General features: G+C 40.2%; 1 protein-coding gene across 2 annotated transcripts; it reads left to right on the forward strand.

Moving 5' to 3' along the window:
* The first annotated feature begins 327 nt into the window (after nucleotides 1-327).
* Nucleotides 328-22,002, forward strand: slc12a4 (solute carrier family 12 member 4). 2 transcript variants are annotated; one of them, XM_040133646.1, is made up of 24 exons: nucleotides 328-633; nucleotides 10,337-10,434; nucleotides 10,525-10,656; nucleotides 11,006-11,152; nucleotides 11,563-11,617; nucleotides 11,960-12,090; nucleotides 12,257-12,498; nucleotides 12,941-13,155; nucleotides 13,481-13,645; nucleotides 13,977-14,075; nucleotides 14,199-14,256; nucleotides 14,349-14,523; nucleotides 14,658-14,776; nucleotides 14,974-15,072; nucleotides 15,305-15,424; nucleotides 15,626-15,730; nucleotides 16,926-17,094; nucleotides 17,818-18,013; nucleotides 18,351-18,520; nucleotides 18,755-18,886; nucleotides 19,260-19,367; nucleotides 19,561-19,748; nucleotides 19,909-20,042; nucleotides 20,170-22,002. In XM_040133646.1, the coding sequence occupies exons 1-24, from the start codon at nucleotides 498-500 to the stop codon at nucleotides 20,259-20,261; spliced, it is 3,285 nt and encodes a 1,094-aa protein (XP_039989580.1). In that variant the 5' UTR covers nucleotides 328-497; the 3' UTR covers nucleotides 20,262-22,002. The 2 variants fall into 2 exon arrangements, with proteins under 2 accessions (XP_039989580.1, XP_039989588.1); XM_040133654.1 differs by having other exon boundaries at nucleotides 496-633; nucleotides 11,083-11,152.
* Nucleotides 22,003-22,076: the final 74 nt, after the last annotated feature.

Below are 22,076 nucleotides of genomic sequence, written 5' to 3' on the forward strand. Positions count from 1 at the left end.
CTCTGGCTGTGTGTTTTGGGAAAGGCCCACACACACAGAGGACTGTCTGTCTGAGCCTTGTACAGACATGGTTCACTCTATAAGCTGTCAGTATGACACAGACAGCGGAAAGGTTTCACCCTGCACTCTCGCGCCCTCTCACTCTGCGTGACTCAGGGATGTCAAGGCTAACTCTTCAATCAGAGCTGTGCCCCACTGGTCACTCCTTCTACTCGCAGTGGGGGAGGAGGTCGGGTGTGTGTGGGTGTGTGTGTGTGTATGTGGGGGGGTGGGGGTCTTTCTAAAAGCATCCCCGAGACCTCCATTCCCTTTCTGTTCACACAAAAAGCCCAGGAGGGGCTGTCCTGTGGGTGGGGAATATGATAATACCCTTCAGAGGAAGTGAGCGCAGTGTAGTGGAATGTAGTTGCCATTAGTGGGAGTTGAGCTTAAGCTGGCTAACAGCTAGCCTGCTATGTTGAGTCTGAGCTGGAGACGCAGAGAAGAGTGATGAAAACATGCCTCACTTCACAGTGGTACCGGTGAAAGACCAAGCTCAGTCCAGCTATGACAGTCTAGAAGGGATTAACTGGGTGGATTACAGGGACACTGGACAGGACTACCATGATCATCAAGATACTGTCAGCTCTGATGGTAAGTCTAACAACTTTTACCCAGGTCTTTATCTATTAGTGTGGACACAAAGTGACTAATTTGAAAGTTTTGTGGCTGAAAAACTATGTCCTAAAAGTGGGAACAAAGCATGGGATGGCTTTGCTTTGTCCTGAGAGCCTTCTGAACAGCTGGTTGTGTGGTTACCATGGCAATTCTCCCGGGCCAGATAGCAGTATTCCTATAGCAAACAGGGCTGTTTTTGACAGCTCTCTTTAGGCAAAGTTGTTGAAGCACGTCTTTCAACATTTTGGAGTTGTTTTTTTCCTGACTGTGGAAGCCTTTTAGAATAAACTGCGGAACATATAAGTAACAAAAGGAAAACAATGAAAGGGGTGAGAACCGTGGGGGAAAAGACACAACGGGGGTGGGGTTGCGTGAGGGGGGTATGGTACCATTGCAACAAGAAAAGGCCTCAAGTGCTTTCTCACACAAAAGATGGAGCTCTCTTTGTGCCGGGGGGGATTTCCTTTCACAGAGGTTGGCTGCTCAACAACACAGGAGCAGATTTCTCCCTCCTCACTTCTCTGCTTCTGCTTGTCTCTCACTGTCATTCTCTTCTTTCTCCACTGTATCACGTAGAAAGAGGGGGCCAGTCCCTGACAGAAGGCAGGGGGGGGAGGAAGGAGTTTGTAGCTGCTGGGTAGCATTATGTGACAGCAGCACTGATTTGTGAGGGCTGAGAGAGAGATCCAACTTGAGAAAACAGTTTCTTTTTTAATAACAAACATGCACGGGCGTGGCCTTCAAACGAAGCACCCACGCCTAACCAAGCACCCAGAAGGCTAGGCTAGGCACAGTCCTACGAACTGGCTGGCCATCCGTTTATATTACAATCTGTCTAACAGTGAATGTCATGCTGACTGATAGCTCCCTACTACTGAATAACATGGGATCCGAGTTCAAGGCTGAAGCCTCATCTAAGTTGTTTCTGAGTTAACAGCCACTGTATGTAAGGGTATACAAAGAATGCACGTGTATTTATGTGTGTTTGTGCATGAATGTGAGTGCATACTGTATATGAGTGCACCAATTTGCAGGAAAACGGTGCCAAACAGTTATCTACGCTTCAGTGAGCCACTGGGCTCATGTGAGCTGACATTTGAAGCATAACGAAAAGGAATCTCGGCACATGTTGACCTAGCTGTTGGCTTGTAGATTTCTGGAATGCATGAATGGCAACCTTTAGAGCTGAATGGGATTCTCCACAGCAGAAATGCTAGTTAAAAGAAGAGGAAAAAGTATCAGAAAAAGTAGTGGCTCCAATGTGGTCAAAGCAGAACTTTGTACCATGCCCCTTTAAATGGTTTTGATGACAGAGGGGAAAAAACAGATGTCCTAAAATAACCTGAGCGAGTTTTCTGGGTGGGTTTTGCACAAGCCTGATGCTGTCTCCCCTGTCTTCCTGCTGTCACAATTCTCTCTTACATACACGAGGAGCACTTCCTGAAGCCCGAGAACAACAACAACAACCATCAAATATAGTTTTAGCATTTGCAAGTAATTTTAGGCATGAACATATTCAATATTGCTCAATCTTTAGTGTTATATGACATATTCAAGCAGGAAATTGTTGGGTGGGAAAGTAGTCACTGTGGTAAAACAGTCCAAAAGTTGGTCTTTGCACTAGATGATTTCATCGTGGGAGTGGTGTGCTTGTGCATGTGGTGCATGCTGTGTGTCTCAGCTACAGTGTGGCCTCTGCAGCACGAAGAAAGTGACACAGTGCAGAGTCTGTCTCAGGCTGTGAACTCAGCTCTGTTCAGCACAGGACAGGACCGGACCAGTTGTAACACTGTGGTCACTGTAAGAGGGCCATACTCCTGAGCAAGAGCAACTACCGTGAACTAGTATCCATGAAGCATTTCATTTCATGAAGACGTCTATAGTTGTGCTTCCAACTTTTGCCATAGAAAGTATCATTTGAAAGAAAGAGAGATTTGTGGGATTATGTGGCAAGTGGCAACCTTTTAACGTGTTTCTTCAGCTTCTGTCTGTGTGCCTGCACTTCTATCAGTTTTTCATATGATTTCTTGTAGGACCTGTTTATTGTAAAATCACCAAATTATAGTGGCGTAGTTAAAAATGATTAAAACCCTCAGAAATCTAGGAGGCAAAGTAAACAAGAAACCCTATTTTCTCTCCTTAATTACTGGCTAAGTGCCCTTTGGCAAGGCAGATTCCAAGTGTATAAGAGTATGTGAAGCAAGGCAACAAATATCCCGTGAAATAAACAAACTTCATGTGCAGAAGATATTACTGTTAGTGTAATCAGTTGCCAATGAAATATTTACCTATTTACCTGTCAAAACATACAATGCAATCATGAGCACATTAATGGCATCTGGCATAAGATACACTATAAATTACTGAAACAAAGGTAAAACATTCTTCATATATATATACAATTAACTTACCATAACTTTTGGGCTATATAGCTGTAAAAACAAAATTAATTTAAGCATAGATGGGCGATTTAAGTAGTACTTTGGCAAGTACTTTTCTTTATAATCTAGCAGTTTACATTCTTACAATCAGACAAAATATGACACTCATCACCCAGGCGGTTGTCATTATAAAGGATACATATCCTCTGCCTTTTATCCAGCCTTTAACATCTTCCAATAACCTTGAGGATGCTGGTGGTATTCCCGCTACCTGAAAAGCCAATAACGTATCAAATGTTGACTGAAAAAGTGTACAATGTTAACAATGGAAAATTGTTATTAAAATAATGTTTTTTTAATTTTAATGATATTTTTTGGCCACTTGAGGCCAGTGGAACAAGCTGTAAACACAACATTGTCATCTTGATAAGGTTATTACAGGGAATGTGTTAGCAAACATTGTACTATTTACACATCCAGCAGTCAAGGAGAAAAATTACATATCATATCAAGTCATGTTTTTGGCTACCTTGCTTCTCTGTTTCGGTCTACACCAATTGTATCTGGGTCTTTAGCTGCTAAATGTTGCAACGTGATCACGAGCTAGTGAGCTAACTTTGTATGAGTGGTGCTGGACAGCTAGCATACAGCTGATTGGTGTGGCTGGAAACAACCTTAAAAAGAACAGTGAAACTGAACTCCAAATAGTTGTGGGTCAAAAAACCAAGACTATGAGCTGAAAGACACTAGACTGTTTCCTAGCACTTACTTTTCCGTGGGTTTGTCTCTACAAGCGACAACTTTCACATTAAAGTCTTCTGATCCAATTTTAATATAAATATATTAAGCTATATTTCTTCTTTTATTGTTATGGGGAAAACACAGCAACAATAGAATGCAACTTGAAATCTGTCTTTTGCCTGCACTGACCTCAACTTAAACAGGTTCTGAGGAACTAACGTAATGGGTGGATGATTTGGAGAATGCTGCTGTGGGCTTCCTCTGTAATTCAGGAGAACACGGTGATCATTCCTGTCATGTTGTCTGGCATGCCACAGAGCCCCTGAGAGATAAACACTCTAGTGGTGCAGAAATGTGGAGCTGATGTCAGAGTTGGAACAAATTCCGATGGCCACAGACACACACACTTATGCACAACCTTGTAAATTTACACTAAGTGATTGTAAAACTCTTTAAAGATCATCATAGACGATAAAGAGGATCAGGCTTAAATTAAATGATTTGTCACACATTTCCTGTGATAGAGCTGTCTTGCCATCCAACCATCTGCCATCTTTGTTTTACTTGCTAATTCGTGTCAAAGTGACCACAAGGCAAACAAAGCAGCTCAGACGTTGTTTTTTCCCATATGTGTACCTCCAGCTGTTCCTGAAGGATCCCCTAGCAACTTAATGTATTCAAGGTGTCCTGCGTGTAGCAGGGTCTTCCTCACTACCATGCTTTAGACAGTAAACAGAGGTCAGTACAAAACAAATACAATACTACATGTGAAAACATAAATAGTTTAGTACCCATGCATAATTGATATTTACTATGCTTTTCTTGGGCATATGGTTAATGTGAGACAGGTGCTCACCGTGCTGTCACATTTTCAGATTCTGAAACACGAAATATGTTTGTTCGAATATTTGGACAAACTGATTACCAGGGCGCAACAGAAGATCGCAGTATCATAATAGGAGCAGTAACTGCAAGCAAAGTAGCAACAGGGTGCTGCTTAATTGAATTTTCAAAAGCCTGTACCTCAAACGTTTAATAATCTGTCCTTGAGTTTTATTTTTAGACATAACAGTAGGTAGTATAATGAGATTAAAAATTTTTTACAACAGGCCATTGTTGTTCACTTTCCCTTCATTCATTTTCGAGGAATGTGCTGTCAATACAGCAATTTAGGGTATAAATTCAGTTCTTTTCCAATCGGATCTGTGGACATGAAAGGGTCCAGCTGGCACTTTAACATAGCACAGTTTAGTTTTAGAGAACACTGCGGTTGTATCACATACTGAAGTTACTAAGGAATAATCATATCGCGTCTTGGTGTTTATCTCCATGGCAGCGTGCTGCTCATGATTTTAACACACAGTATATGGAGTAGGCAGTAACTGTGCATCGGTACCATAGACCGCACAGTCTGTGATCTGTACATGCAGCATTCACACAAAGCAAGCATTCATGAATTTTGCTTGTCTGTACAGGAAATACACAGCTTTAAACTCCATTAAGTGAATGAAACCATTTTTGCAAACACGGCAGATACACAACCCTGCTGTACAGACCACACTTTTGGTTTGTTTAGTCATTAGTGTTACACCCTTTGACATCCCCATTTAGTTAATTTGTGTCTTTTTGGAAGCCTGATGTACGATGCGCCTCTTCCCACCCACCTTCACCCCCTGAGGTAATCAGACTGAGCTACCGTCCTTTTCTCATCATTAGCACACATCAAAGTTAATATGTTTTGCTGTGCGGCTCAGCAGGTTAGCATTCCTCTGCTCTGTTCAGATGCCACTCTGCATGAAACAAAGTCATTACAGCTAACAGTGGCCTATAGCTGTATCAGAATTAAACTGTTTCTTGCCACGGGCTAGGGAGGAGAGAAAAGTCAAGTGAAACATGCAACTATACAAAAATCTAGTTTTGAATGGTGAAATAATTTAGGTCTTTTAACTTGTATTGCCTAGCAATATGCTTGTTGGTTTTTCATGACCAAACTGTTCTAGCAGCCTATAACCACTACCATGCAGGCCTATAAAATTGAATGGATACTAATGCAACTGTGTAGAGGCAATAGCATATACTACATATCTACGTTACATCTAAATACTTAATTTGTGAGTGATGGAGGTCTGACATTTTCCAGATTTATGTTCCAAAGTGTGGCAACATTGCTTTAGTGCATGGGCAAAGTAGGCAACGTTGCTTTTATTGGAATTTACAGTGGGTTACCAGCTGACATTCAGCAGGCTGGACAGATTTTACGTTTGAAATACAATAGGAAAAATGCGACATCCTGGACAAAAGCATTATCATGACCATACATGTATTTACATTCATTCCATTCTTAAAGTGGGAGGAGAAGTACAAAGTGGGAAGAGAGGTACAGTAGGCAAAGTGATCCTCTGCCATTTGTTACGGTGCACACAGCACACCCTAGTTTTGTGCTTTTTATTTAATTATGACATGTACTAAGCCAAGGATTGTTGTATCCTGCCTTCACAGTGGTGCACCATGTAATGTATACACTGCAAACACATACTGGCTCTAAGATCTTCCACAACCCCTGATTATGAGTAATGGTAATGAGGTCTCTAGTCATGTTGGTAGAGCTGGACTAATTTCCACAAAGCAATACCCCAAATAACAAATCATTCTAAAGTTTTTCAGTCTTACAATTAGTTACTCCTCCACTAGTTTTGTTTTAAAGGCCCAGATTGGGCCCAGTGGGCAATAGAGAACAAGTTTACCCTTTAACTATATGAGCTGCTGCAATGTGTCAGTTGTATCATGTTTGCTAAACCTAATGGCATAGTCACTCTAGCTATGCTTTGAAGGCATGCAGTGTAGAAAAGAAAGAAAGGAAAAAGGAAAAAGAAAGAAGCAACAAACAGAAGATATCCAGATATAGTCGCTTTCACTGTCTCTCCCTCTTTTCTACACACACACACACACACACACACACACACACACACTTACCCTAACCCTAGCATTAACTACTGACCAAAAAATCTGCCTATTGGATCCTATTAGGGAACCAAATTTTTGTTCCCAATGGGACAAACCGTCCCCACTTAACTGGTCTTTAGTCTGAAATTTAGTAGCCTGTGAGAGACAGACAGAGAGACATACACACACACACACACACACACACACACACACACACACACACACACACACACACACCACCTCCAAACACCAGTAATCACTAGAACATTTCTGTTGACTAACTGCACAAAGTAGAGTGGGCTAAGCTGCATGACTTTTCTGCCTGGCTGTTAAGTCTTAAATGTTTATTAAAGAGGAAGTTTAGCAAAGAGGCTTTTTCAAACCATAAGCAGCTAATGGACAGCTATATTGTTTTCAATGTTTAATCGGCTTTTAAAAAGGGCAGAAACATTACTGTAAAGTTTCTGTCTCTCTTGAAATTAGTGGCTTTGAAAACATTTGATAGATCATTTGAAAAACTCATGAATTCTCAAAATATCTCGAATATAAGTACACTGCAGTCTAGCTATAGTAAACTAATGACCTGTTTGGTTTGGACATTTTCCAGGAGCTGCTTTCTGGAAGCTGTTTGTTGGACCTATGACAAATCATAAACCATATTGATTTCGTTGTTTTGCACTGAGAAATTTCAAGTCATGAACTTTGCACTTTGAAAAGACTTGACATCCTAGCATCTTCTCGGAATTGATGTAGTCCTAAATACACAACAAATTGTACCCTGACACCCCTGACACATAGGCAGTCTGTCAAAACTTTTGTTTTGAACTTTTTCTGGATTTTGTATTTGACCGGGGCTACAATTTAAAGGTGGTAGCCAAACCTATAATAGTTTATTTGTTGTCTGGGAGGCATATACATAAGAGCTGATGCCAATGTAAGTCTTGTGCCATGTGGCAATTATAAATAGCTCAAATGCTCCTCACTGGTTGCTCCTAACTTGTCAGAGAACTGATTAATGAACACACAGTATGCTGATTTTTTTGTGCCTTAGATTTTAATTATTTATGACACACAGACTTGCTGTGAAACCCTAAACAAAAACCTGTGCTTTCAGCTGCTGTTGACAATGAAATGATGAGTTAAAATACGCAGTATCTTAAAAGCTTTGTTCCCAGATATTGGTATACAGCACGTAAAGTCCGTAGAAAGTAAGAGTTGTACACACCCTTGCTGAAGTTCTCTCCTTAGATACACCCCCTCTGTAAATGTGTCTGTCTGACAGCACAAACAGTCTGTGATCTTCTGGCAGTGGCTGTGGGCCGTTTTGGGCACAGGTGACATGTCGGTACACGTAGCTGTAAAGCCTTTATGCCGTTCTTTGTTCAGCACGACTACTATGTGCATTCATTACAGGCCCGTTAATCTTTAATCTTTTTAATTAAGACATTTAATGTGAGCTTATTAACAATAGAGAGACCCCCACTGTCTCCGCAGCCCATTCTTAAATGAGTTTTATTAGTTTGGAAGCTAAGTTGGAGGCTAAACTATTTTAGGTTTTAGCATTAGGATAGTCATGTAGAGCACAATGTTTGGGGCAGCACTGATTGAGTAATAGTTCCTGTCAGCGGGCAGTTGAGAATTTCTCATTCAGTGGCAATATTCATCTGAATTTAAAAAAAACCCCATTCCACTGACGGCAAGATGACACTAGTGGACAGTGGTGACATTGTTCTTACTCTAATCTCTTCCCAGGCATCACTACGTTCCTTCTACGCTTATTCAGTTAATGAAGAAAGGAAACATCATGTCTTGTCTCCAAGCATCATATACAAGTTAATGTTATTATTTTGCTTATTGCTGCATTCTTGGAAGACATTTTTTTAAAATGATGATACATCCAGATATGTATATCCAGACTTAACATCAGCACAATATGGGAATACAGAGAGTGTAATACTGGACTTCTATGACATGCCTTCGGCGCAATTCAAGGCTCTTATGTCCTCATGAGAAGACATGTGCCTTGCATGTGTGTGTGTATGTGTGTGAGTAAATTAGCACTGTACCCTACATTCTCCACCCCCTCACCGTGCACCATGAGTTAGATCAGGCCCCTGAATGAGTGTTCACCCTGGGTGACCAGTTGTCCTGGATAGTAATCGACAGTTCCCTGAACCAGAGCACAGGGAACTCTGTTGCAGTCTGCACACAGCGCATAACTATGCTTACCCCCAGTGATACCTGCAGCAGTGGGACACAGATCACAGGTGAGTGAAGACCAACCGACTCACTTACAGCAAAGCTGGTATATTTTCAACCCATTTGAGGATATTTCTCTATTTCATGCCCACTTGGTGAGTTGGCCGACTTTTTGTTGCAGGATTAATTTGGGTTTCGGGATGTCACTGTTAAAGTTTACATGCTCCAATAACCCAAAGTTAGGTAATTTCGAGGTAATGAGGTGTGTGCATGCCTGTGAGTGTCAATGTGTGTGTGATAACTTTGCAGTGCTACTTTGTGTGCAATAAGTGCCCCAGGCCCTGTTCTCGTCTCTGCTTGATTCTTTTCTTCAAAAGCAGAAGTTAATGAGAGTAAAACCTAATTATATGCCTGTTTATCACCTGGACTCTGCTTTGTCAGTCTGTGCTGTTGTTGGCCTTTCACTGCTGCTTCACTGCTGAATTGTGTATTAGTTTACTGCTACGTGGAGATTATTAAAATGTTTGAATTGTAATTAATAGTGACAATTAAATGCTGACTGAATATTGAAAAGGATTGCCATGGAACAACTGGAGTTGGTCCTAATGGAGATTTTAACTAACCAAAGGCACACATTTCATAAGCTTTGGAAAACTTTCTGATTTGACATTTAAATGAAGTGTTTTCTTTTTATTCCAAATCTAGAAATAATTATAAATAGTTTGTTTCCAACAAGTGATCTTATTCCATTTTTTTAATGCAAATTGGTGACATTGATTAAAACCATGTTTGTTTCATTGTGTATCCATCAAGGACTGTTAATCTGTAGTGATACCTTGTATGTGAAACTTCTGCGACTTATCTGTGACATAGTTTTACCAAATACTACATGTAAAAGAACTGCAGCGATTGTGGATGAATTTGTACTCTTTTAGCCAAATCACTGTAGGTCTGTAGTTTATATTAATTTCTATAGTTCATATAAATTTAAGCCATTTTTAGAGTAAAGCAAAAATGACAAATAATTAAGATTTAAATCATACATTTTACATTTAAAAATGATTGCCTATAATTTTAATAGTATCTTTAAATAACTCAAGTCAGCATTGCTTTCATCTGTTATTTCGTCTTGTTATGTTAGAGAAGCCTCTGAATCAGCACTGACACCATTAGATACTGTCACTGAGAGTTTGGTTGTTACAGTATATGTGATGTACATGGACTTGATGCTTCACTTCCAGTGTATGCGTTACCAAGATGCCTCCGTTATGTCTTTAAGAACACTGTCTGCCTGATTTACTGTATAGGCAGGGAAATATGTATTTGTTTGGCCCTATAGGTCAAATTGTTGGTAATCCAAAAAACAACTTTGTTTTTATAGTTCACCTTAAGTCTTTTTTTCCCCTCTCCAATAGGACATGGGAATCATAAAGAAGACAGTCCATTTCTCAACAGTGCTGATGCTGCCAGCAAGAAGAATGACTTCTACGACAGGAACCTGGCATTGTTTGAGGTCTGTTACTTTTACACTCTAATATTACTGTCAGATGATAGACTGAAATTAAATTCATTAATTGAACTTCTTCCCTCGTTCCTCCTTCAGGAAGAGCTGGACATCCGGCCTAAGGTTTCCTCACTGCTCAGCCGCTTGGTCAACTACACCAGCATCACCCAGGGAGCCAAGGAGCACGAGGAGGAGGAAAGTACTGAGGCCTCACGTAGAAAGACCCCCAAGGTCAGGAGTCAGGGCACAGCAGAGGAACACTGCCTTACTGTTTTTACCATGTGTGCACTTGAGTTTTAGTAACATTATCCCCCACCTCTAGCTCTCTCCTTGCCTCGCTAGCCAAACTCTAGTTTTGTATTAAGACTCGTTGATTGATTGCTTATGCCTTTGCGTGCTGTGCAGTCAGACTGTGCCGTGTAAGACCTGGATATATGCAAAGAGCTGATAACATGATTGAATGACCTTTAAATAGTACATCAATCAATACTAATGATCAATACACTTGCCTCCTGAAATGTCATGCTCAGCACTCTCCCCCCTCCCCCCCACTCTCTCCCTCCCTCTCTCTCTCTATCAGTCTCCCAACATGGGCACTCTGATGGGAGTCTACTTACCGTGTCTCCAGAACATCTTTGGTGTCATTCTTTTTCTCAGGCTGACATGGATTGTTGGGATGGCTGGCATCATGCAGTCCCTCCTGATTGTCCTCATGTGCTGCTCATGTGTTAGTATGCGCACATATACCGCACACACACACACAGACACACACTAGTACGCTGGTTGGATTCCACCAACAATGTGGGTCATGAGCCAGTTTTTATTGATAAATCAGTCGATAGAATCCACATGGTTGCATAAGCAGCAGCAATTACTGTATTTAAGGTGAAGAATGTCACTGACTTGACTTGAATTTTTTACTCAGTGTGATTTCATTACCTAGACCTTAAATAACAGATACTGTGGTAATTTAACATCCAGGCTACATATGCTAAATGTGCATGATTATATTCTGTTAGAGAGAAGATGGGCCCAGTTTCAGCTGTTGGTTTGATCAGCGTTACACCCACAAATTGCTACGACGTTTCTATGTTTTTCCTTTTCCATATTTATTACACTTTCCTCTTTCCTTTGCAGACAATGCTCACAGCTATATCAATGAGTGCCATTGCTACTAATGGTGTCGTTCCAGGTAATACTTGTTCTGCAATAGTCCCTTTTCATACATTTATTCTGAACCTATTTTTCCTCAGCACTATAAATACGGTTATAACATATTTTTTGCCTGATTTTCTAACATTAGTCCAGAATTGAATGGGTACTGCTGCAACACACAGCTGCTTTACAAATAATGACTTGCTGGCACTTCATATCTACTGGCTGCTCTGAAAACAATTAATAAGTTAAAGTTTCCATTACATATTCTTCCACTTGGGGGCAGCAGAAAGCCACTACTGAATCCACTGCATGCAGTAAAAATTGCGAGATTTCCAGTGGCTTTCTGTATGTAACAGTTTTGTTTTGTCTTTTGTAGCTGGAGGGGCATACTTCATGATCTCACGCTCCCTTGGCCCAGAGTTTGGAGGAGCTGTGGGACTGTGCTTCTACTTGGGCACCACCTTTGCTTCTGCCATGTACATACTTGGTGCCATCGAAATCTTCTTGGTCAGTTTGTGAAAATATTATTCTGCAGTGTCGTTCCAGGTCACATTTGTAATCTGAAATGTGATTCCTAAAACACTGCTCAGTAGTAAAAGATACAAACCATTACATACACTATCATAGACTATATATCAGTAACTCCACTGTGTTTGTTTTTTTTCCTCCTCAGAAATATCTGGTCCCCCAGGCGGCTATCTTTCACGCCACAGACCCCCTTGGGAGTGACAGTGCCATGCTGAACAATATGCGAGTCTACGGCTCAATCTGCCTCACACTGATGGCTGTGGTGGTTTTCGTAGGAGTCAAATATGTCAACAAACTGGCATCTCTTTTCCTGGCCTGCGTCATTATCTCTATTGTCTCAATCTATGCTGGGGCAATCAAATCAATGACTCATCCGCCGGAATTCCCGTAAGTCTGCAGGGGTCGTTTGTTGGAAAACAAATAGTAGTACAAATAGTACTGTGAATTATGGGGACCTAAATATGGAATTGGTGGTTTAAATGGGGGGCAGAGTGCTAATTGTTAGTTCCACATTGAGAAATAATACGTTTCTGTATGATTATTTTATTTTTGGATTGTTTTGTCGTTGTTGTTATTATTCCGCCTCCCATCTTCCACCCATTACTTGCCTAGAGTTTTACTTTTCAGACAAATGCTTAAATATTTTCTTTTGAAGCCAAAGTCAATTCTGTGACTATCAATGCCAATGTGTGGAAATAACACAGAATTAAATTTTGGTTAGGATAAGGGGATGATAAGATGGTTATGATGATGACGATGGTGCTGGTGATGGAAATAATGATGACTAACATAGTAATAATTTCAACTTCTGTCCATGTTATTGCTGTAGGATCTGCATGTTAGGCAACAGGACTTTGGTGAGAGATCACTTTGACGTGTGCGCTAAGACTGTGATAGAGGGCAACATCACCATGCCCAGTCAGCTGTGGGATAGGTTTTGCCTGCCGGGGAACATGAGCAGCGCTCAGTGTGATGACTACTTCATCCAGAACAATGTGACAGAGATACAGGGCATCCCTGGACTGGGCAGTAGCATCATCCGAGGTAAAATGATCATTGATAGAAGTATACAGCATGGGGTTTTGTTGGATGATAAAGATCACAACTCTTAATGGTTCCAAGTATATATAAAATTATTGTAGTACAAAACTATATACTGATTAAGGGTCAGAATACAGTAGTAGAATACCCATTCATGATGAGTTTGCAGTTTGTACTTTATGCCACAATTTTTAAGAATTTTAAGAATCACTACTCTTAATCACTACATCCGTAACACTTCATGAGTAACACATATGGACTACTTTTATGTCACTCTCCTATAATGTTATCTTGTTTCCAATGCTCAAAGTATCTATTTCCCCGTTAGAAAACATGTGGAGCAACTACCTGCAGAAAGGAGAGATCTTAGAGAAAGCGGGGCTACATTCAGTCGATGCCCGTGGCACCATGGATAACTTTGGCATGTATGTTTCAGCAGACATCGCTACATCATTCACACTTCTGGTGGGGATCTTCTTCCCATCTGCCACAGGTATAACAACATCATAAACCAGGCAAACCTGGTTAATCAACAGCTTTTATGGCTCTAACCTCTGTCTATGAGAAAAGTTACTTACTTCTGTCTGACCTACATATGATTTCTTTAGATAGGCCTATAGAACTGTTTATGCATTATGAACCCATAAAATACAAGTAGCATTTTTGTTTTGTTTTTTTAAAAAAAGGTAATAAAAACAAATAAAAATTGGTGTTTAGATGCAACAAAATAGGGAATCTTTAAACCTCCCTCCCTCATTAGGGGGCATACTTAAATATTTTTTACATGTCCTTTGTTTTTATCTACTGCCCTTATTTTCTTGAAGGTATCATGGCAGGCTCCAACAGATCCGGTGATCTCCGGGATGCTCAGAAGTCCATTCCTGTGGGAACTATTTTAGCTATTACCACTACTTCACTTGTTTGTATCCTTATTTCAGTGACTACACACGTTGAGACTCGGAATCTTCCCACCGAATACAGGAAATGAAAACAGATTTGACATACATCTTGATGACATTTACAGCTCCTTGACCTCTTGTATTCAGATTTAAGTTCTGTAGTCCTGTTTGGGTCTTGTATTGAAGGCGTAGTCCTAAGGGACAAGTAAGTTCATTTGCATCATACTGCAAGTTACTGCCATCATCAAACCAATTTCTGTCAATAGCAATATTTAACAATGGAAAAAATACTTGCAGGTTCGGGGACGCCGTCAGAAAAAACTTGGTGGTGGGGACTCTCTCCTGGCCATCTCCGTGGGTTATCGTCATTGGCTCCTTCTTCTCTACAGTTGGGGCCGGCCTGCAGTCCCTCACTGGGGCGCCACGACTTTTACAGGCTATTGCCAAGGACAACATCATTCCTTTCCTGAGGGTGGGACAGTACAGTACACACTGTTGATCATACGTTAACCATTTCACACTCGGAAAAAAAGTTAGAGCTTTCTAAAATGTGATCATTTCAATATTCAGGATAACCTCCTAATTACATGCAGTTTTTTGTTTCAGGTGTTTGGTCATGGAAAGACCAATGGAGAGCCTACATGGGCACTGCTGCTGACTGGTCTTATAGCAGAGCTGGGTATCCTTATTGCCTCACTGGATATGGTGGCTCCTATCCTTTCCATGTAAGCTCACATACATGCGCACATGCCACAAATATGACATTCGAAGTATGTATTGTAAACGTTACTTTCTCTCAGACATGTTGTGTACATGGATTTTTTAATTTACCTGTTTGGTAAAGGCCATCTACACCCCTGATGATATGAATATCTATTTAAAATACAACACATACAAAATTCCCTTTGTCCTTATTCAACAGGTTCTTCTTGATGTGCTATCTCTTTGTGAACCTAGCCTGTGCAGTGCAGACTCTTTTACGCACACCAAACTGGAGGCCAAGGTTTAAATATTACCACTGGTGAGTACAGGTGTTATCGCCACCATACTTCTTATAGGGGGTGGGAGCACATTTTATTTTGCCCAGACTCTCCTCGCTGCCAGGAATTCAAATCCCCAACTTTTGGATTACAAGACCAACTTTTGTAAGATTTATGCTTCAGTTGCCTGATGCATTATGCATTCTTGCGAATAATGTTAATATTGTCGGTATGCAGAAACTTAATATCAGGCTTTATGTGTCCCACCCACAGGGCTCTGTCCTTCCTTGGCATGAGTATGTGTCTGGCTCTAATGTTCATCTCCTCCTGGTACTATGCTATTGTGGCCATGGGTATCGCTGGGATGATCTACAAATATATTGAGTACCAGGGGTATGTCTGAAGTTTTTAATGAACATCTGAAATGCTTTTAACTTACAGTTTATTCTCATGTGTGCATGGCATGATGACATTTGCGTCTCTGTTTCCGTCTGCCCTCTGATCTGGAGGAATACTGGTGGAGAAAAGATCACTTTCAGTTTATATCTTCCCTAATCAGTGTGTCCTGTCTCTTTCACTCGCAAACAAAAACAGAGCAGAGAAGGAGTGGGGAGACGGTATAAGGGGACTCTCCCTTAGTGCTGCACGCTATGCCCTGCTAAGACTAGAGGTGGGACCCCCGCACACCAAGAACTGGAGGTACAGCTCCACCTACAGGAGATGCTCTGAGTGTTTCCTCGCACGCATACAGCATGAAACTTCCTTTCGAAAACTGCATTTCTGAGGAGCAACACGGCATGTTGGGATTTAGAAGAAGAAGAATCAGACCACTGACAAATATTTGCTCTTGTTATGACTGCACAGCATCTTATATGCCAGTCAGTTTAATTGTAAAAAATATTGAAAATGTCGCAGTAATGAGACATATTGTGTGGCACGCAGATAGAAAGATAGAATGATGAATTAGAAGGTTATCTGCCTTCCATACAAACAGCCCTTGAGAATGATGATAAGGTCATACAACTTAAACAGTATGAGAGAGATTTACTGCCAGCTGTTATCCATATTGACACACAACGAGGAAGTGTCACCCGGAAAGTAAATATGTAAAACATTTTTTGGAATTGTGGCCTAAGGAGGTTTTTTTTTCCTTTGTCAATTGGCATCATGTTTGCTGGGCAGTTCCATTAAGTTTGCATGCCAGCTGTAGTATACAGCCAAACTGATGCTGCACTTCCTCTTTCCTACTCACTCCCAACGCACTGAGAATGACATAATAGCTAATCTTGATTGTAGAACAAACAATTGAATGGAAGCATTATATCAATAAAATGTTAACTATGACTAGGTGGTTCAGAGGTGAAAAGATGTCTAGAGGTCTAGGTTGAAACTGAGATAAACTTGGTAGACAAGTGAAAGTTATTTAAGACGTTTAGATTACGTAGGAATTGTTGTTTCAGCAGCATTTCTATGACCTTATTTCAGCACATAGCTGGGATCTGTTTAACACTGAAATATAGTTACTTAAATGTTGTAGATGTATGAACAACTTTCAACTATTTTTTTCAGCAAGATTTCTTTTGACCTGCAATTCAGAGACTTATACTTGACAGTGGCACTTGAAAAGTCACATTTTATTGATTAGCAATATCTAGAAAGTGTATGTGATGGATGTGTACACAAACACAAGCAGTGACAGTGACTATGCAGTCTTTCTTTTTTTTCATAGATGAACACTAGCATCAGCATGGGTCTATGCTCTCTATACAGCATTAAACGAAAACAATACAAATTTTTCTCTGTATTTGGGTGACGGTCTTTGCATAGATGCACCTTTGACCTGGGCCTTTGTCTCATATTGTCTGTCTGTTACTCACTACTCACTGCACTACAGACCTCAGCTGTTGGTGCTGCTGAAGCTGGATGAGGACCTCCATGTAAAATATCCCCGACTGCTCACCTTTGCCTCGCAGCTGAAGGCAGGAAAGGGTCTGACCATTGTAGGCTCTGTCATCCAGGGCAACTTCCTGGACAGCTATGGGGAAATGCAGGCAGCTGAACAGGTAAATACTGGAAAAGGATTTATGGCGTACATGGGCTCTACAATTCTCTGCTAAACTGTGTTGCTGACTATGTTGCAACTAGTCGTTACAAATGAGCAGCTTTTGTAATGTGAAAAGCAAATAGAAGTGTAAACATGCTCCACTAGCATTTTTGGTTCATTTCTTCCTAAACAACAGTTTTTAAAGCATATTTCACTTTAATTAAAAGGGCATGGCTAGAAACATTTTGTTGTTAGCAGCACAACATGGTGCCAATGAGCCATTTCAGACAAAACAAGGGTCTGGTGCATGGAAATTTTTCATTATTTAATGTGTTTAGTATAGAATTCAACACGTGAAGCAAAGTTTGTTCTTGTTTATGTAACAGTAGGTGAAAAAAAGATCACTCATCCACAGTTCACTTGGAGCTAAGCCAATATGCATGCATTATGTATCAGGACTTATCATTAGAACTTGTGCTCTCCAGGTAGGTCCTGAGGGTAAAATCTGTATTAATATAATTTGAACTGTTGAACTGTTGTTTTTTGCAATACAAGTCTTTATGATGTCTTTATGATCGCATACACTGTAATTAGTTTTATCAGATATTACAAGGCCAGGGGAACTGTTGGATCATTTTTTTAAAAGCATTTTGTTTAAATGATTTATAACTGTTTTAATATGCCCTTACTACTTATTCTGATCACAGACTAAAGTTCTGTCCCACCCTCTTTTTTCTGCAAGGCAATTAAGAATATGATGGAGATTGAGAGGGTCAAGGGTTTCTGCCAGGTTGTGGTGGCATCTAAGGTGCGTGAGGGCATTGTCCATCTGATCCAGTCCTGTGGTCTGGGAGGCATGAAGCACAATACTGTAGTGATGGGCTGGCCGTACGGCTGGAGACAGAGTGAGGACCCTCGTGCCTGGAAGACCTTTATCAGTAAGTCTCACTGAAATACTACAGACATAACATGGCACCTAAAACGCCCAATCAGCATTTGCAGGATGGCAACCCTTTTAAATGACTACCACCCCGAATCAGCCTTAATTGCATGATGTTTACAGGAATGAGTATGTTTTTTTATGGTTAAATGCTAATGTATTAAACACACGCCTCACTAATCTTATAGCAACCATTGGACTGAAAAAGCTCATTTAATCAACTTTTGGGATCACGAAATACATTCTGTGTATTCATTAACCCAGTATTTACCTATACAGTAAAGTTAATAATGAAAGGCAACTGTCTCTGCCTCTATGTGTTCATCTCAACACAGACACAGTCCGCTGCACCACAGCTGCCCACCTGGCCCTGATGGTGCCCAAAAATGTGTCCTTCTACCCGAGCAACCACGAACGTTTCACAGATGGAAACATTGACGTATGGTGGATCGTCCATGATGGAGGGATGTTAATGCTGCTACCTTTCCTGCTCAAACAACATAAAGTGGGTGTTATATTGATAATTTCAGTTTAATTAGATTAACTCACATGCTCTCCTTGAAAAGTCTTTGTTAGTTTAAGTGTTATGACATTTGGAGATTTCCCTTTTGAAGAATGTGGCTTTTTAAACTTTTATTTTTAAGTATGTTTTCTGTAAGTAATTATATTGACATCCATTCAGTACTGCACATAGTATCACACTTGTGGCAATACCAGTGTGGTTTTATTTGTATTTTAGGTGTGGAGGAAATGCAAGATGCGCATCTTCACCGTCGCCCAGATGGATGACAACAGCATCCAGATGAAGAAAGATCTGGCCACGTTCCTTTACCAGCTGAGAATAGAGGCTGAGGTGGAGGTGGTGGAGATGGTGAGAGTTCCTCTCACACAACTACTAATTTGAGTAAAAGTGAAGACTTATCTAGGGCTCTTTATGGGCAGAACAAAATCAGTATAAACTTGACTCAGTAATAAAAATTGCAACAGAAAGCAGATGTCCATTTCAACATACTGAAACAAATAAGTTTTCTTGTTTTCTAGAGGATACCACAAACATGTTTGTTTCAAAGAAAATGACAAGGCTAAAAAAAATACTGCTTGCCTCAATTTGACTTGTAGCGGGCAGAAAACAAATACTTGAACATGAATCAATTTACATGCGCTGTCAAACTGTCCATGCTAAAAGAAAAATATGTTTCAGTTGCAGTAACCATTAAAACTCTGTTTCTGAAATGGGATTTCAGCATGACAGTGACATCTCAGCATACACCTATGAGCGAACGTTAATGATGGAGCAGAGGTCCCAGATGTTGAGGCAAATGAGGCTGTCCAGCGCAGAAAGACAAAGAGAGGTATGTTTTTTGTGTGTTATTTTGTTTATTAGACCACTACATCCAACTGTTGGTTGTCTGTTGAGGTGTAATTTGGGAAATTAGCATGCTCAACATTAACTCTATTAATTGCAATGAGTTAACAGAGTAACGATGTTAGCTACATACAATATATTGACAACCAAGCCTCATAACATTCCCATGACCGCTGTAGGCCCAGCTGGTTAAGGACAGACACTCTCTGGTGCGTATGGGAAGTCTATACTCAGATGAGGAGGAGGAGGTGGTGGAGGCTCCTCCAGAGAAGGTTCAGATGACATGGACAAGAGAGAAGTGTGAGGCTGAGAGGAGGAACAGGAACAATGCACCTGAGAACTTCAGAGAACTGATGAGCCTCAAACCGTGAGCCGAATGCTAAACCTTTCACCTGATTTTCCCTTCCCTTGTTGCAGGTTTCACATTGTGAGAAAGTTAGAGCTTTGCTTTGAAATAGTAAAAAAAAAAGAGTTTCATTATTAGCACAGATCCATTTAACTCTGTCTCTCCCTTGTTTACCCTCCAGGGATCAGTCCAATGTGCGGCGAATGCATACAGCTGTGAAGCTGAATGAGGTTATCGTCAACAGGTCCCATGATGCACGATTAGTGCTGCTCAACATGCCGGGGCCACCACGAAACGTAGACGGTGATGAGAACTGTATCCTTTGCCAATATTATGAAACAAAAAGGGGCCTTGCATACTTTTACAGAAGATTGTGTGCTACAGTACACGTGTGTGTAAGCTATCGTTTGCTTGTTTTTACTTTCTTTAACTGTTGCCTTAGATATGGAGTTTCTGGAGGTGTTGACTGAAGGCTTGGAAAGAGTGCTGCTGGTGAGAGGTGGAGGTCGCGAGGTTATCACTATCTACTCATGACTAATTAGGAGCTGCTACGCAGCGGCCTCGGCCTCCTCAGAATACATTCCACCTCTGGACACAAGGCAGCACCCGCTCTGCTGCCGGACAGACGTTGGTAGATGCATCAGTTTGACACTTTTTTGAGTATGGACTTTTGAGTACAAAAGAGCTTTATTCTATTCTTGTAGAATATTAGAACACGTTAGTGTACGTATCTGTCCAATATGTTCACGGCTTTGCCATTCTTTACAAATGAAAGCTGTTTGCTCCCTCAGAAAATGAATATTTGCGTCAGACTGTCAAACACAAAGTTTAGGTTAGCATTTTGTAATTTAGAGGTAACAAATACCTCTTCAAATGTGAAAATAATTTGGCAGACAGCACAATCCTGAGTAGTACGCATCTTGTTGTAACGGTTTTAATAGTTTGTCAGATTTTTATTCTAAAACAGCCTTTTGATTATTTTGGAAGCAATTTCTATTTATTTATTTATTTTTAAAAAAAACTTCCCCTATGAGGTAAAAGAAAATATTACTGTAGATAATTAACATAATTCTTGACGTTGGTTATGCTGTATTGGTGATCTTGGTGGCACAAAATCCAGTTTGTAAATGTGGATGCCAGAGATCATAAAGTGAGTTTTTCATAAAAAAATATAATTAAGTTTTTTGGACAGATATTTTGATGAGAAAAAAAGTTTAAGAGAGTCCTTTGAACTGTTACATTTGTACTTTTTCTACTGACCTGAAAAGCTTATCTGCTCACAAAATGGCTGAATTTAAAGTTATAATCCTTAGGATTTTCATGAAATCAAACCAATTTTTTATTCTATTTATGGTCTTCATTTTTTCTGCAATAGCCATTCAATGTATTCACATTCTGTGAATACCTATCTGTGTGGTGGTTTTCATTAGTTCACCTTTCCTGCCTTGATTTCAAATTGCCCGCAATTACCTACTCACTCCTTACGTTAGTTATATTTCTGACAATTTTGCCAGCAGTACTACAACATCACTTGCTGTTACCACAGTAACCGTGTGTGTTGTGTAAACAACCAGGACTGGAATCTGAAGGATTACAACTTTGATAAATTCTGTTCTCAGCTACATGAGACTATTACGTCACGTTTTGTGTTTTTTCAGGTCTTTTTCTAGAAAGCTAAGTATGATCAGTATTTTAGGCCGGCATACAGTGTAGAGAACAACTTGTTTGTTTTTACGGGGACTACACCATTGGCTGTACAAGCCAATTGTGTTTTATATGTAAGGAATAACCCATGACAAGGTGTTATTAAAAACTAAACACGCAATGCTAAGAATGCTCCTAGTATTCCTTTCACTTTAATTTTTAATAAAATCTTTTGGGACTACACACTCTTTAAATGGAAACTTTGTGTTGGCAGTATTTTAATGAAGCTTTGAGTATTCATTTTTGAAGAGCAATATCGCTATTATGTCACAGCTGTGTGGTTATCTGAAAGTCATGCACATGGTGAGACACTAATAAAACATCAAAATGAGCTCACCAAAGCATATTCCTATTAACTTGGTTGCCAATACAATACTGACTCTGAATCTTAACAAGGCAGGCTTTCACATTGTTGCTTTGAGTAACTGCTATTCTAAGTTAAAGATCTGGTTTTATTTATTTCTCTGTGCAATGAAAAAAGTAAGGGCAGCCAACACACACCATATTTGTAAACTTCCATAATATCTTATTATGCTGTAAGATTAAATAAAAGGAACATCTGTTTATTAACTACTCCCCCTGTACTACTTTTTTAAAGCCTTTCATACAATACTATTACAGCAATCAATAATTTGTGTGATATTA

Source organism: Xiphias gladius, chromosome 1, assembly GCF_016859285.1.
Source record: "Xiphias gladius isolate SHS-SW01 ecotype Sanya breed wild chromosome 1, ASM1685928v1, whole genome shotgun sequence".
Lineage (NCBI taxonomy): Eukaryota > Metazoa > Chordata > Actinopteri > Istiophoriformes > Xiphiidae > Xiphias > Xiphias gladius.